Here is a 12,824-nt window from a genome sequence, read left to right on the forward strand (position 1 = left end):
CCCCATTTTAAGAAGCAGCCTCCCTCATGAAACTAGCTCAAACTTTCTTTTTTAAATGCCTTAAAAAGTTCTTTGCAATTCTACTCAAAAGATTACAAAAAAGGGTTTAACCTATAATTTTAAAACAGATCTAACAATCTTAAGATGTTTAGGTCTCTAAGTATATTTCTCGGGCATCTTTTTTCTGAGAACTGAATATTTGGATCAGGACTGATCATTTATTTTCTGGGTTTCATTTCAACTTCTCACCAAGACTTAACTTCATTTGTCATCACTGCTTCCCTCAACGGCTGGAAGTTCTTGAAAATACCAAGCAAGGTAATGCTAAGGCAACTCACTAATTTTCCAGAATGGCAGAGAGACAAATGAGGGCAAGTGATCTTTCACTATTTCCTGCTCTGATTCTGACCAAATTCTTACAGTTGCTAATAGGAACATCAACAAGTCCTTTTTAAATCCTCTTGGTCTATTTCTGTTAAGTTCATGGGGTTTTCCTTCGCATTTGGCTAAAAGGTGTAAGAAAGCCAATGTTGGTGAACTGCTAGACCTGGTGAAACTTCTTCTGATCCGTTGTAGTAATTCTTTGTAATCCAGAAATATTTGACACTGATTTTCCTTTCAGCAATTTATTTCATATCCCCCTTTTAGTGAAACTGGTTTTCTTGATGTCAACTGCAATTTTGCAGAATCTTAACATGCTCAAAGAATTAAACGTCAAGCCTGCCTATTTCCAAGCATCACCTAAGCCCTTTTGACGAGAACATCCTCTCTGAGCTTTTGCCTGTAGATTTTATTTACATCAGCAACAAGGACAGGACCATCCCTTTCGTATACAAATCCACAAATGATGACAAGGGAGAGTTTTACATTTGCATCCTAATTTATGTCGGCAGCATAAAAAACTCCACTGACTGAACTCTTCCCAGAGTAAAAATGTGGACGCAATTAAACAGTAGTGCAAAGCCACGTGTGTTCACAATGCTCTCCCGCCCACCTCAGGAAAAAGATTTTAATCAGTCCACAAACTTTCACAGTTGTGTTCGCATCCACTCAACCATTTGCCAGACCAGGAAGTTCCATAGTTAGTCTTTTTGGAAAGGAATCGTAATTGATGGACCAGAGGGATTTTTATTTTATTTCTTGACTATCTGAATGACATCTTCATCCTCCAAAGTGTGATCTTTTCCCACTTTCTGAGGGTTGTGCTTGACAGACGAGCCCCACACAAGAGCACTGGAAGAAAAAAGTGTTAGCAGAGTTAATGGCATAGATCTGTTATTGCATTAATCTTATTTTTTAATCATATAACTTCCTTCATACATTAGGGGAATGTGGTAGATAATCTTGATTTATTGTGACTTAAGTAAAGCATTTGGATGGATGACTTGGTTTTCAATACCTTCTCCTGCATCACAGTTGGTCCAAGGGTCTCTGGGCAGCAGCTGCCCCCTCCTCTCCAGACACTAAATACCACCCCCCAGACAGGACTATAGCCCCCACCTCTACTATAGTCCTAAAGGAAATGAATCGGTTGTTTGCAGACCATACTTACTATTTGAAATCTTTAATGAGGTTTTTATGAATCTTCATGCAGAAATCCTCCACGGTGGTCCGAGAATCAGGCAGGACCACTGGAGAAGTATAATCTGGGAGCTGCCCTTTGGGTTTAGTGTAACTGCAACGAATGAAACATTACTTTATCAAGCATTTATGCTTTCAGACAAGCCCCCTTTCTAATCAAGATTACTCTTTACAGTTATTACAAATAAAGAGGTTAACCCAAAGATGGAGCAGGACGGAAGGCCCCTCTACCAGAATAATTCCCACCTGGCAAACAACTACATGTCAGTGAAAAAGATTTGAGATGGTCTTCTCTTTATTTATATCGTATATAAATAAATGCTGGAGCATGTCCTCCATCTTATGGAAACATCCATTCTGTGTTCTAAAAATACCACAGCTCTTTTACAGAACAGAATTCAATGATTCCAACACAAACATTTTTTTTTTCTGACTACAATCCTGCATATCTGAAAAACTGCTGAAATTCTGCCCCCACCCCAAGAGAATTACCAAGAACTTTGAGGGTCAAGAGAAGACAGTTGAGATTTCAGAGTTGAAGGGAAATTAACACTAGGGAACATTTTTAAAGGAACCGGAATGATTTTGAGCTCTGACAAACCAAAACTTACATCCGCACAAGTTTAAGGTAATCCCAGATTCTCTCCAGCAGGTCATCAAAATTCCACCGATGATGAGCAGAGATGGGAACGCAGTGGGGCACTTTGTAAATGATGTCCAGTTCCTCAATGGAGATTTGATCGATTTTGTTCAAGACATAAATGCATGGGATGTAAACTCTGCAAGGATGAAGATGTGAACAAAAAATGCAAGGACAGAGATCTTTCCTATCTTGCTCCTATCCTAACTCTCCTATCTTGAGAGTTAGGAGACTTCCAATTCTAGGTAGTTACAGTAACCAAGTTGGTAGAGCAAGAGACTCGGCCCTGAAAGTTGCATCCAGCCTACTTACTACAGTCCTAAGCTATCAGCTGCCAGGAAGCCAAGAGAGACCCCTTTCTTGAGCAACGCTTTGTGCTTAGACCAAAAGAGCAAAAAAGCAGCCATGTTGTAAGATCCCCCTAGTTCCCTGCCATGCAACCAGACCCTTCTTTAGCAGTCCATGAAAACTACCTGTTTCCTTCAACCACATCAATGAGGTCGTCTGCAGTCACATCGCTCCTCAGGGTGATATCAGCATTGTGGATTTTATATTCTGCCAAGATGCTCTTCACAGTTTCGACATCCAGCTCACTCTGCGGACACTGGTCAAACAAAATATGATGATACACAGAATCCTACAGACCACAACAGCGACTGGATCAAGAGTGAAGCAGAGGGACGTGCAGGCTTAGCCACGTGGCAGGAAGGGCTTAATAAGCCCACTGGCAACTGCTGCTAGGGAGCTTCACGCATGAGGACAGGCCACAACACACCCAGAGGGCAGGAATGCTAACCTGGAGGGGAAGGAGGTCTCCTCTCCTCCTCAGAGCCCTAAAAGGGTGTCCTGACCAAAACGGGGCTCACTTCACTTCCCATCTCACTGCTGTTACCACTCAACCAAACTCTTGTGCTACGCTTCAAAGGGAGCCCCTGCTGGGACTCAGGCACCATTGCCAGAGATCCCTTTCAGACATTCCTTCAGATATAGCAAATGGCCTCCAGTATAAATTTATCAGGTCAGATTTCGTATGCACAGCAGGGTAGGAAAGTAGAGGTACTACTTACTGTGGCTGTGAGGTTAATGCCTCCTTTGTCCTTTTTCTTAAAGCCAATATTGGGAGGTTTGCTGTTCAAACGTATCCCAAAGCCCTCCAGCTCACTCTCAATTATCTTCTTATGTCCCAAAGGTTTCAGAACATCCAGAACTATCAGGATAAGGTTGCAGGTTCGGGCAACTGAAAAGAAAAGAAAAAAGATGAGGGGGTAGATTCTAAAAATACTCTTCTAAAAATTCCAAACATAAAGTGTTGGAATCTAAAGGGAAAAAAAAACTTCATGGTCATATAATCCAGCTCAAACCAGAGTAATAAACTTAAGGTATTTTGAATCAAATGTATGTCAAGAAAAAGCCACGCGCTTCCATTGTATGAAAATAAGCTTTCCCCAGATGCAATACTCTTGGGGCCAGAAGCAAGAGCAGCACCAAGCACTCTTCTCTTCACTTCGCCAGCCAGTCCTCACTTCCCCTTTTGACCTGGGACCACTAGCACTCACCTGCAATGACCTGGCGACCTCTGCCTTTCCCATCTTTGGCACCCTCGATAATTCCTGGTAAATCAAGAAGCTGCAGAGTTTGTGGAAAAAAGCAAATAAGAAAAGAGAGATGTGGAGAAGACAGGACAGCACACCTTAACCAGCTGTTCACCTGTTTCCCTTTGCCCTGTGGTACTTCAGTCATGTTTTGCTGACCATCAGAATTTCTGGCCATCTCCTCCCGCTGATCATTTCATCACCCATTGCATTATTCTCCACTCAAGACTGGCTTCCAAAATTCTACTCAACAATCTCACTGCAATAATGTGAAAGAGTATGTTGAAATCCTAGCTATTTATCTGCTTTGGAGATGACCTGGGAGCAAATACAAAGTAGTTCTGTTCTACTATGGTCAAAAGCAAATTATCTTGGGTGGATTGATGTTCTTCAATATTTTTGGAATACCATGAAAAGACCAAGCGCCTGAAACTGTTTAAAATGAGCTTGACATATATATCTGACAGATGTACATGAACAAACAAAGCCAGGGACAAATATCGATTAAACCCATTCTTTAAATCCAGTGATTAAAACAACGTAACACTTTCAACCATTCCTGTTAAGTTTTTCTTTCCTGGGTTTTCATCTTGATTACTTTCCTCTGGATAACCTTCAGTTTATTCATGTCTTGTATAAAATGCAGTCTCAGAAGTGGCCAGAATATTCCAACCACAGCAGAACAGAGGAACAACAACTTTTGTTTCCTCTTAATACTTACAGTGGTTCTTAAAAGTTTGCAGACGTTTTTGATTTTTCAATATTTTTGCATAAACACGACCTGTTCTCCCCCCATATCCTAAAATTAGATAGAGAACCTAGTTGAAGAAATGAGACCAAGAATTCTATTTGTTCATTGATTTATTGAGGAGAATGATCCAAAGCTACATACTGGTGTGTGGCAAACATATGCAGACCTCAGTTCCATCAGGTGTTTCAATCAATGGGATGATAATGAAGCGTGAGTGGGGAAAGTCCTGCCTTGTCTAAAGAATAGAGAATTCTGGATATTCATTATTAAAGTCTGATCTCCACACAGGGATGTCATGGCTTGAATAAAAGAGATTTCTGAGGATCTTCAAAAACAGTTGATACTCGACAGGTTGGAAAAGATTACAAAACTATTTCCAAAAGTTTTGGACTCTGACAGTCCACTGTTAGGCAGATTATGTGTACAAAATCTCTACCCTCCAAAAACAACACTGCTCCATCTACAGTTTGTGAACACCCAAAAGGCTGTTGGAAGAATTTCTGTGACCAGACGAGACTAAAACCGAGTGTTCTGCCTTGAATGAAAAGTATTACATTAAGCAAGGCAAGCGCTGCATTCCGGCCTAAGAATTTCATCTCCTCTGTGAAATACGGTGGTAACAGTGTCATACTTTGGGCCTATTCTGTTGCTTTGGACCAGGACGGCCTACCATCACTGATGGAACAATGAATTCCAAGTTGTAGCAGGAAATTCTAAATGAAAACTTTAACAGGACCAAAGAATGTTTAAAGCAGAAGTTGAGGTTTTGAAACGGCCAAGTCAAAGTGCCGACCTTTAGCCTTATAGAAGGGTTGTGGAGGACCTGAAGGTGAGCAATGCCCAGCGGCATTCCTGAGCTGAAGCTGTTCTGTAAGGAGGAAGGGGCTACAGTCCCTCCAAGCTGTATGGGACTGACTGGACAACCATGATCACAAACATTTGGTGGCAGTTATTGCTGCCAGAGGGGGGCACAGGAGCTCCTGAAAGCAAAAGTTCACATATTTTTGCCACGTACAAATATGTAACTTTGGATCATTTTTTCTAATAAATCAACAAACAAGTACAATATTTTTAACTCATTTAACTGAATTCTCATTATCTAGTTTTGGGACTTGTGTGGACAACGGATCATGTTTTAGGTCATATTTATGAGAAATGTTGAAAATTTAAAAAGGTACACAAACTGATGCACCCTGTTCCTGTTTTACCGTCTTCTCTTAGTAGAACACTGACTACTTAATTTCCCTTCCTTTTCTTAAGTTCCTTTCACACCTGAACCTTAACTTTCTACGCAATTGCACCCATCTTCTATCTCCTAGAATATCCCTTTTAATTCATAGCTCAGTGGAAAATTCCTTATGCAAAATGGTTTTCGAATCTGCATGCAGACCCTACCAATGGGCCATGTGACTGGATCCATTCCTTCCAGTCCTTACTGGTAACGTCTGCATTCTGCCTACCTCTTGTAGTTCCTGGGATCACACTATTTCTGGGGGAGGATCCTCTCTCTCCTTCACACAATTCAATTTAAAATCCACTAGGTCAAGGTTGGAAAGGCTCTCATTTTCTCAAGAGATACTGTTGGAATCATTTGTAAGATACGTTTCTGAAGAGTTCTGGCTGATACTGGACAGTCAGCTTGGTCTACAGGTCTTGGGATTTTGTAATCATTTTTCTACCTATTTGTCAAACATGCTTTGTCGTTGTTTTTAATCTCAACTAAGGTTTATGAAAAATCAGAGAGCTGTAAATTGCCTACTTTGCAATACACCGCTGTCTGGCTTACATACAAAACAAGTTCCTGGAATTGTCAATCAGCAGAGGAAGCTATTAAGACAGTTATGATAGATGCATCTCTTCTGCTCTGGACTTGCTCACTAAGGATAAATACACTTCTGTGTGAAATAAAAGGCATGTAAGCCTCACCTGTATTTTGGCTCCTTTGTACCGGATCACTCCTGGAACTGTGGTTAGAGTGGTGAACTCGTACGCAGCTACTTCGGAGTAAACACCAGCAAGATTGCTCAGCAGAGTAGATTTCCCCACCGAAGGGAAGCCCACAAAACCAATCCGGGCATCGCCAGTCTTTGCCACATCGAAACCTACCAAGTGATCATTCATTCAGAGTAACTGATAGGCCCACAAAGCCTCTAGCAGAAAAGTCAAAGCAAATAAACTGTGCCACCCTGGCATCGTCTTGAGAAAGAGGAAGGCTCACAGCTGTCCCTTCATCCAGCAATTGGGGGCCCCCCTTCTCAAATCTACCCCCAAAGGACAGCTTGGTCCTGAGCTCCTGAAGCAAGAACAGATGTGTAATAACCAAAAAATTTAAATTCTATACCCTTCATTTAAGTTTTTCAAATAAAGCAACAGGAACGTACTCAACTCAGTTTACATGTATTACTACAATTTATGCTAGCGTAAGACTGACGATAATTTCACACTTCAGCTAACAATAGAATTGTGTGAACACTGACATACCTGAAGATCTGAATGTACTTACATGTGGACAAAATGGACATTTTGACACATTCAACTGAAAAGAAAAGAACTGGCTGCTCCATAGAGTCAGTTATTCCCTATAACAGGGGAAACTTGGTAACTTTAAGACTTATGGGCTTCAACTCCCAGCATAGCTGGCTGTAGAATTCTGCGAGTTGAAGTCCACAAGTCTTAAAGTTGCCAAGTTTGGAGACCTCTGCCCTAGACCAATAGACAGAAGATCAACTAATTCTATGTTGGTTCAGTCTCTATTGGTAAAAACAAAAAAGGATAAAGAGCAGGCTGAAGGGGCAAGATTGACATTTGGAACTGTTCGAAACAGGATCAGCCCACCTCACAAAGGTGCTTGGGGCTTGCTTTCTGTTTCTTTTAGATCTTGGGGGTCACACAGGTGCCACCTTGCGGATTCTGCCCTGGTTACCAAAAAGGGTTCTGAAAGTGTATTCACATCCCTAGCAAGGGATGCCCCACTCCTGCTCCGTCCTTCTGAAAGGGCAAACACACCTTCTCCGGTTCCGCTCCCTCCGCCTCCTTTTGGGGTGATCAGCTCTCGACGCAGCTTGGCCAGGCGGGCTTTCAACAGCCCCAGGTGGTGGGCCGTGGCTTTATTCTTTTGGGTGCGAGCCATCTGGAATAGTAGGGGGAAAAGTCATGGTCAGCAGGCAATCTTGGAGCTCACGGTAGAGATGGCAGGGCCAACTTTTCAGAAAGACAGACCTCTTTCTCATGGGTGGAGAGAGTTTCCTCCTTTAAATTCCTGGGAGTCTACCTCAGCGAAGATCTCACCTAGAAAACCAACATGACCCAGGTGGCCAGAAAGGCCCAACAGAGACTCCATTTCTTCAAGGTCTTGTGAAAAAACAAAGTGGAACAACGACTGATGGCTTCCTTTTACCAGTCCACAATAGAAAGCGTCCTTACTCACTGCATGATGGTGTGGTACGCTGGCTTGACAGCCGTGGATAGAAAGGCACTACAGAGGCTGGTAAGTCCAGCACAAAACATCGTGGGCTGTTCCCTGTTACCACTAGATGACCTCGCTAGGGCTCGTTGCCTTAGAAGAGTGAGGAAAATCCTCAGGGACGACTCACACCCTGGTCAGGCCTTCTTCACTCTCCTACCATCAGAAAGAAGATACAGAAGCATAGGCAGCTGCACAAACAGGCTGAAGAACAGCTTCTACCCCTGGGCTGTCAGACTCCTGAAAGGAAAATAACTTCACCACAACATAGTACGAGTGACTTGCGGGTGGGCGCAACATGCAATAGGTTCGCATGGTCCTAGTATGATTCGATTGCTTATTGTACGCTATGACTTTTATTAAGCGTTGTACCTCATGATTCTTGATGAATGTCTCTTTTCTTTTATGTACACTGAGAGCATTTGCACCAAGGCAAATTCCTTGTGTGTCCAAGCACACTTGGCCAATAAAGAATTCAATTCAATTCAGTTCAGTTCAAGTCTATTCTATTCTATACTATTCTACTGGACTCCGTGTTGTTAGTGGGATTCACTGGGTTAGGGATTTTCTGCCTTTCACTGTGAGTTGTATTGTGCTGTGGGGGGGCATGAAGGGAGGCTCAGCCAATCTCAATGTACACATGTTGTACTCTGACAATAAAGCAGGGCTCCCCAAACTTGGTCACGTTAAGACTTGTTGGACTTCTCCATGTTTGTAGTAGCAAATCTCTTATTCGGTGTCTATTAAAATAAGCTTGTGTCTTGCCCTTTTTCTCCCATAAATACGTGTGCCAACCTTCATGGAGGTCATGACCTTCTATCGTTAGTATTCGTTTATCACTTAGTTTAACCCAATCCTTAATCCAATTCAATATCACTGCTTGGTAGTAAAGTTCCCAATCCGGTAGCCCCAAACCACCTCTGCTTTTACTGTCTTGCCTCAATTTTAATTTGATGCGTGGTTTCTTACCAGCCAGACTAGAATACCAGTCAAGAATACCGCGCTGACTGTCAACCACGGAGGCCATGATACATCCCAACAGACTAGATTTAGGCAAAATGATAAAATAGAAGGATCTATTAGATGGCCAAGGGAGATTAAAATCAAATCAAGAATTAAAAGAACAAGGAATTACAACTGATTGGTGGCCATATCTCCAAGTTCAAAACAAATACAAAACAGATTCAGAAGAATTTGAGTTTTATATGGGACAAAAACAATTGGATAAGATTAATTGGACCAGAGCAAAATTTTATATCCAAAGCTTGTAGATGCTTGTTAGATTTTAGAATGGAAGAAGAAAGAGTAAAAAATACAACGATAGCATGGGCGCAGAATTTCGGTTATAATATAAATTTAGACGAGTAGGAAAAATTATGGAGTATAAATTAACAACAGCTACAACATACAAGGAAATTTTATATAAAATGTTCTATCGGTGGCACTTAGCCCCAACAAGATTAGCCAAGATATATCCGAATGTCAGTCCAAAATGTTGGAAATGCCAACGAGTTGATGGTACCTACTATCACATATGGTGGCTATGCTCTCAGGCCAGGACCTATTGGAATAAAATTATGAATTGGACCCAAGTAATTATTGGATGCCAAATTGAATTCAAACCGGAAATCTATTTACTTGGGATTATTCAAGAACAATATCCGAAAAAGATGAAATATTTAATTTCACACATATTGACAGTGGCTAGAATAGCTTATGTGCAAATGTGAAAGAGTAGAGGATTCCACCTGAAGAGTTAATTATACAAAAAATAGCAGACTGTGCTGAGACAGACATGCTCACACTTAAAAAGAGAAAGAAGAATCAGGATACTACTCAATTTGGCATAGATGGTACATGTGGCTAAAAGGAGATAAGAATTAGAAAAGATGATTAAGTAAGACTTCTCAAGAAAGTGATACACAAGATATAATAGGATAGACAGAAGGATCAAAGATGTAGAACAATAAGTGTAATATAGGCATCAAGGATAGGTATGAATAGATGTTAAAAGAATAAGACAATATGTTAAAGATGTATAATAATAACTGTAATATAAAGGCAATATGTATTGATGATTAATGATAAACAAAAATAATATAGACTAAGATAGGTACGAATAGATGTTAAAGTATAAGGCAATAATATATGTGGATGTCAATGTTATTGAAAAAGTAACTAAGATTAGTACTGGTGGAAAATAATAAAAAATTATTGGGGGGGACTTGTTGGACTTCAACTCCCAGAATTCTCCAGCCAGCAAATTCTCCAGCAAAGCTGGCCGAGGAATTTGGGAGTTGAAGTCCAACAAGTCTTAAAGTGGCCAAGTTTGGGGACCCTGCAATAAAGATTTGAACACTGAAAATGAAAAAAAAAAAAATGGCAGAAAAGGGGTTTTGTTATCAGCACGAAGAGCCAAGGGGCGACATGTTGCACAGAAGCGGTCCGGGGAAAAGTCTGCACCGCCTGCCCGGGGCTCCCTTTCGGCCAAGGCCCCGTCCAAGCTCGGAGGCAGCCCGAGAACCAACCTCCCCGCAGGGACTGAGGGGCACCCAAGAGTTGGGCGAGGCCCCCCCGGGCGGGCCCCCGTTTCCTGCTGCCAGGGGCCTCCAACCTTGGCCACTTTTAAGCCTGGCGGACTTCAACTCCCAGAATCCCCCAGCCAGCTTTGCGGCCAAGGTAGGAGGCCCCGGGCCTAGGAAAGCCCCCATTTCCCCTTACTGCCAGCCTGGAAGCCGGGAGGGCCCGGGTTCTCCAGCCCTTCCCTGGGCACGCCAGCCGGCTGAGGGGATTTGAAGGCAGTTCGCTGCCTCAAAGGAAGGACGAGCATCTCATCGTCACCGGCGCTTCGGCCTCCTCCTTTTTTTTTTTTTTAACGGCTCCCCCAAGTCAAGGTGGCAGCAGCGCATCCTCCGGCCCGCCTCGTTTACCGACATCTTCAGCGGGATTCCCGTTGTCCGGAGGCCGGGCTGCGGAGAAGGGCCGGTAGACTACTACCGTGCGGAAGGCTCCACCGCTAGGCCCCGGCTCCCCCCCCTACACAACCCTCCGCCCAGAGGCAAACAGCCCGCCGCTCCTCCGTTACCTCCGCCTCGATCTCGGCGATCTTGGCCAACGTCGTAGCCATGGCGGCGGCGGCGGCGGTGGCAGCGGCGTCTCCTCAGAGCTGGCTCCCCTCAGGCTGCAGCCGCGCAGGCGCAGGTCACTCGCGCGCGACTTCCGACTAAAGCCCTGCGGGGAGGCGGAGCAAAAGAAAAGAACGAGAATTGACGCGCCGGGCATGCGCACTCCTGCCCTGACGGAGGGCGGGAAAGTGCCATAGAGCGTGGGCAACAGAGCGGCAACTCGTCCCCCCACCGGCGCCTTTCTCCTTCGCTACTTGAGGGCGCCCCCTGGAGACGAGAGCCGCGTCGCTCCGCTGCTTCGTCTTGCTCCGTGTCCTTTTCCAAGCGCAAAATGGGGCAGGCGCCCCCCCACACATACCCCGTGACTTGGCAGTGCGGTTCCCCTCCGGCCGAAGCATGGGGGGCGCCGGGCAGGTTTGGGGCACGGACGACCCTCGCCAAGTGGGGAACAGCCCCGATCCCGCACTGGGCTGCGCTGCCTCCCCGCTGCAGCCCCCACTGAGCCCGGGGACGGAGGGCGCCTTCCCGGGAGGCAGAATTCAGGTTCTGCTTGGCAGCGCCTCTGCCAACCGCGTGTCTCGGGTCAGCCCGGCGAGCGGGCCCGGCTCCGCGTGTGTGAAGCAAAAAAACTGCCCCCGAGCTGGCTTCCCCTCCAGAGGGGGTGCAGACACTTTAGGGCCCCGCTGACCCCGGGGCTACAAACCCGTCCCGGTGCTGCAAGGGAGAGGGGGAAAAAGCCAAGGTAGTGCCAGCTGGTGGGTGCCCGACGGGGGCATCTGGTGCCAACGTGCTCATCGGTTCAGTCTGTGCCTTTGGGGATGCAACGCCTTTTGCATAGGAGCATTGGCTCCCACATCCAACTCCAACCTGCCAAGAGCACCAAGGCCCATGTTGCTGGACAGTTGGCCTCCAGGAGAGAGGGATCTGCTGGAGTGCCTTGGTGGCGATGGCTGCAGTGCAGGGTTTTCCAAAACTCAAGAGGAGTGTAACCATGGTGCCCAGCCTTCCCTTCAAACCAAAAGGCTGTGGGGACCAAGAGCCAAGTCCCATCTCCACATTCATTTAATAAAAAGACAATGGTGCTCGAGTGGGGTGCAAAACGTCACTCCTCCTCACAGAAACAAAAAGGCCCCTCCTTCCTCTTGGAGCAACCCAGAAATTTGCTTTCAAGGAAACCTGGAAGTTGCTTCTGCCAGCTGGCTTATTCCAGTGACTTTAGGATGTTGTTTTGAAAATGTTCATTGCTATTCGTGAGTGCACCTTGTGTATACATAAAGCAGCATATTTTAAACAAGTAGGATGATAATATTCAGTTTAAATCCTACTTATTTCAGAGGCACACAATGAAATTAATTAAGAAGCTTACAATTCTGGGAGGGATGGGGGAAAAGCCTCTTTTTTAAGTTTTCCAGCTATTTTGGATGTCATTTGACTGTTCAGTTCTCTGGAAATGTCCTGACTCATGATCCAGGAGTCCTGGGTTTCCAGATCCAACCCTCTAATTCAAGCGATCCAACTAGGAATGAGGAAGACTTGTAACTTCTATTCTGATGCATTTCCAGAAACACCTCCGCTAGTATTGTACATATTGTTAAGATGGATGGAGCATCGCTTGGGATCTACTTACAAGAATCCATGTGCGCACCCAACTCAGACATAGCAATTCCAGATG

The 12,824-nt window shown here is 44.4% G+C and overlaps 1 protein-coding gene across 1 annotated transcript; it reads right to left on the reverse strand.

Moving 5' to 3' along the window:
* Window positions 1-775: 775 nt before the first annotated feature.
* Window positions 776-11,226, reverse strand: DRG1 (developmentally regulated GTP binding protein 1). Its single transcript, XM_026717029.2, has 9 exons — window positions 11,113-11,226; window positions 7,571-7,694; window positions 6,491-6,666; window positions 3,778-3,847; window positions 3,289-3,458; window positions 2,695-2,825; window positions 2,193-2,360; window positions 1,553-1,675; window positions 776-1,233 (listed from the first exon to the last, which is right to left on the reverse strand). The coding sequence occupies exons 1-9, from the start codon at window positions 11,152-11,154 to the stop codon at window positions 1,134-1,136; spliced, it is 1,104 nt and encodes a 367-aa protein (XP_026572814.1). The 5' UTR covers window positions 11,155-11,226; the 3' UTR covers window positions 776-1,133.
* Window positions 11,227-12,824: the final 1,598 nt, after the last annotated feature.

Source organism: Pseudonaja textilis, chromosome 15, assembly GCF_049901715.1.
Source record: "Pseudonaja textilis isolate UNSWEBS1 chromosome 15, rPseTex1.2, whole genome shotgun sequence".
Lineage (NCBI taxonomy): Eukaryota > Metazoa > Chordata > Lepidosauria > Squamata > Elapidae > Pseudonaja > Pseudonaja textilis.

What these genes read in the sequence shown, in the direction of transcription:
- DRG1 (XM_026717029.2), bottom strand. Translation starts at nt 11,154, where the DNA reads ATGGCTACGACGTTGGCCAAGATCGCCGAGATCGAGGCGGAG. An exon ending in GATGTGGTTGAAGGAAACAG is followed by an intron (nt 2,361 to 2,694) that starts GTAGTTTTCATG and finishes TCATCCTTGCAG; the next exon opens with AGTTTACATCCCATGCATTT. An exon ending in CTCATTAAAGATTTCAAATA is followed by an intron (nt 1,234 to 1,552) that starts GTAAGTATGGTC and finishes TTTTTCTTCCAG; the next exon opens with TGCTCTTGTGTGGGGCTCGT.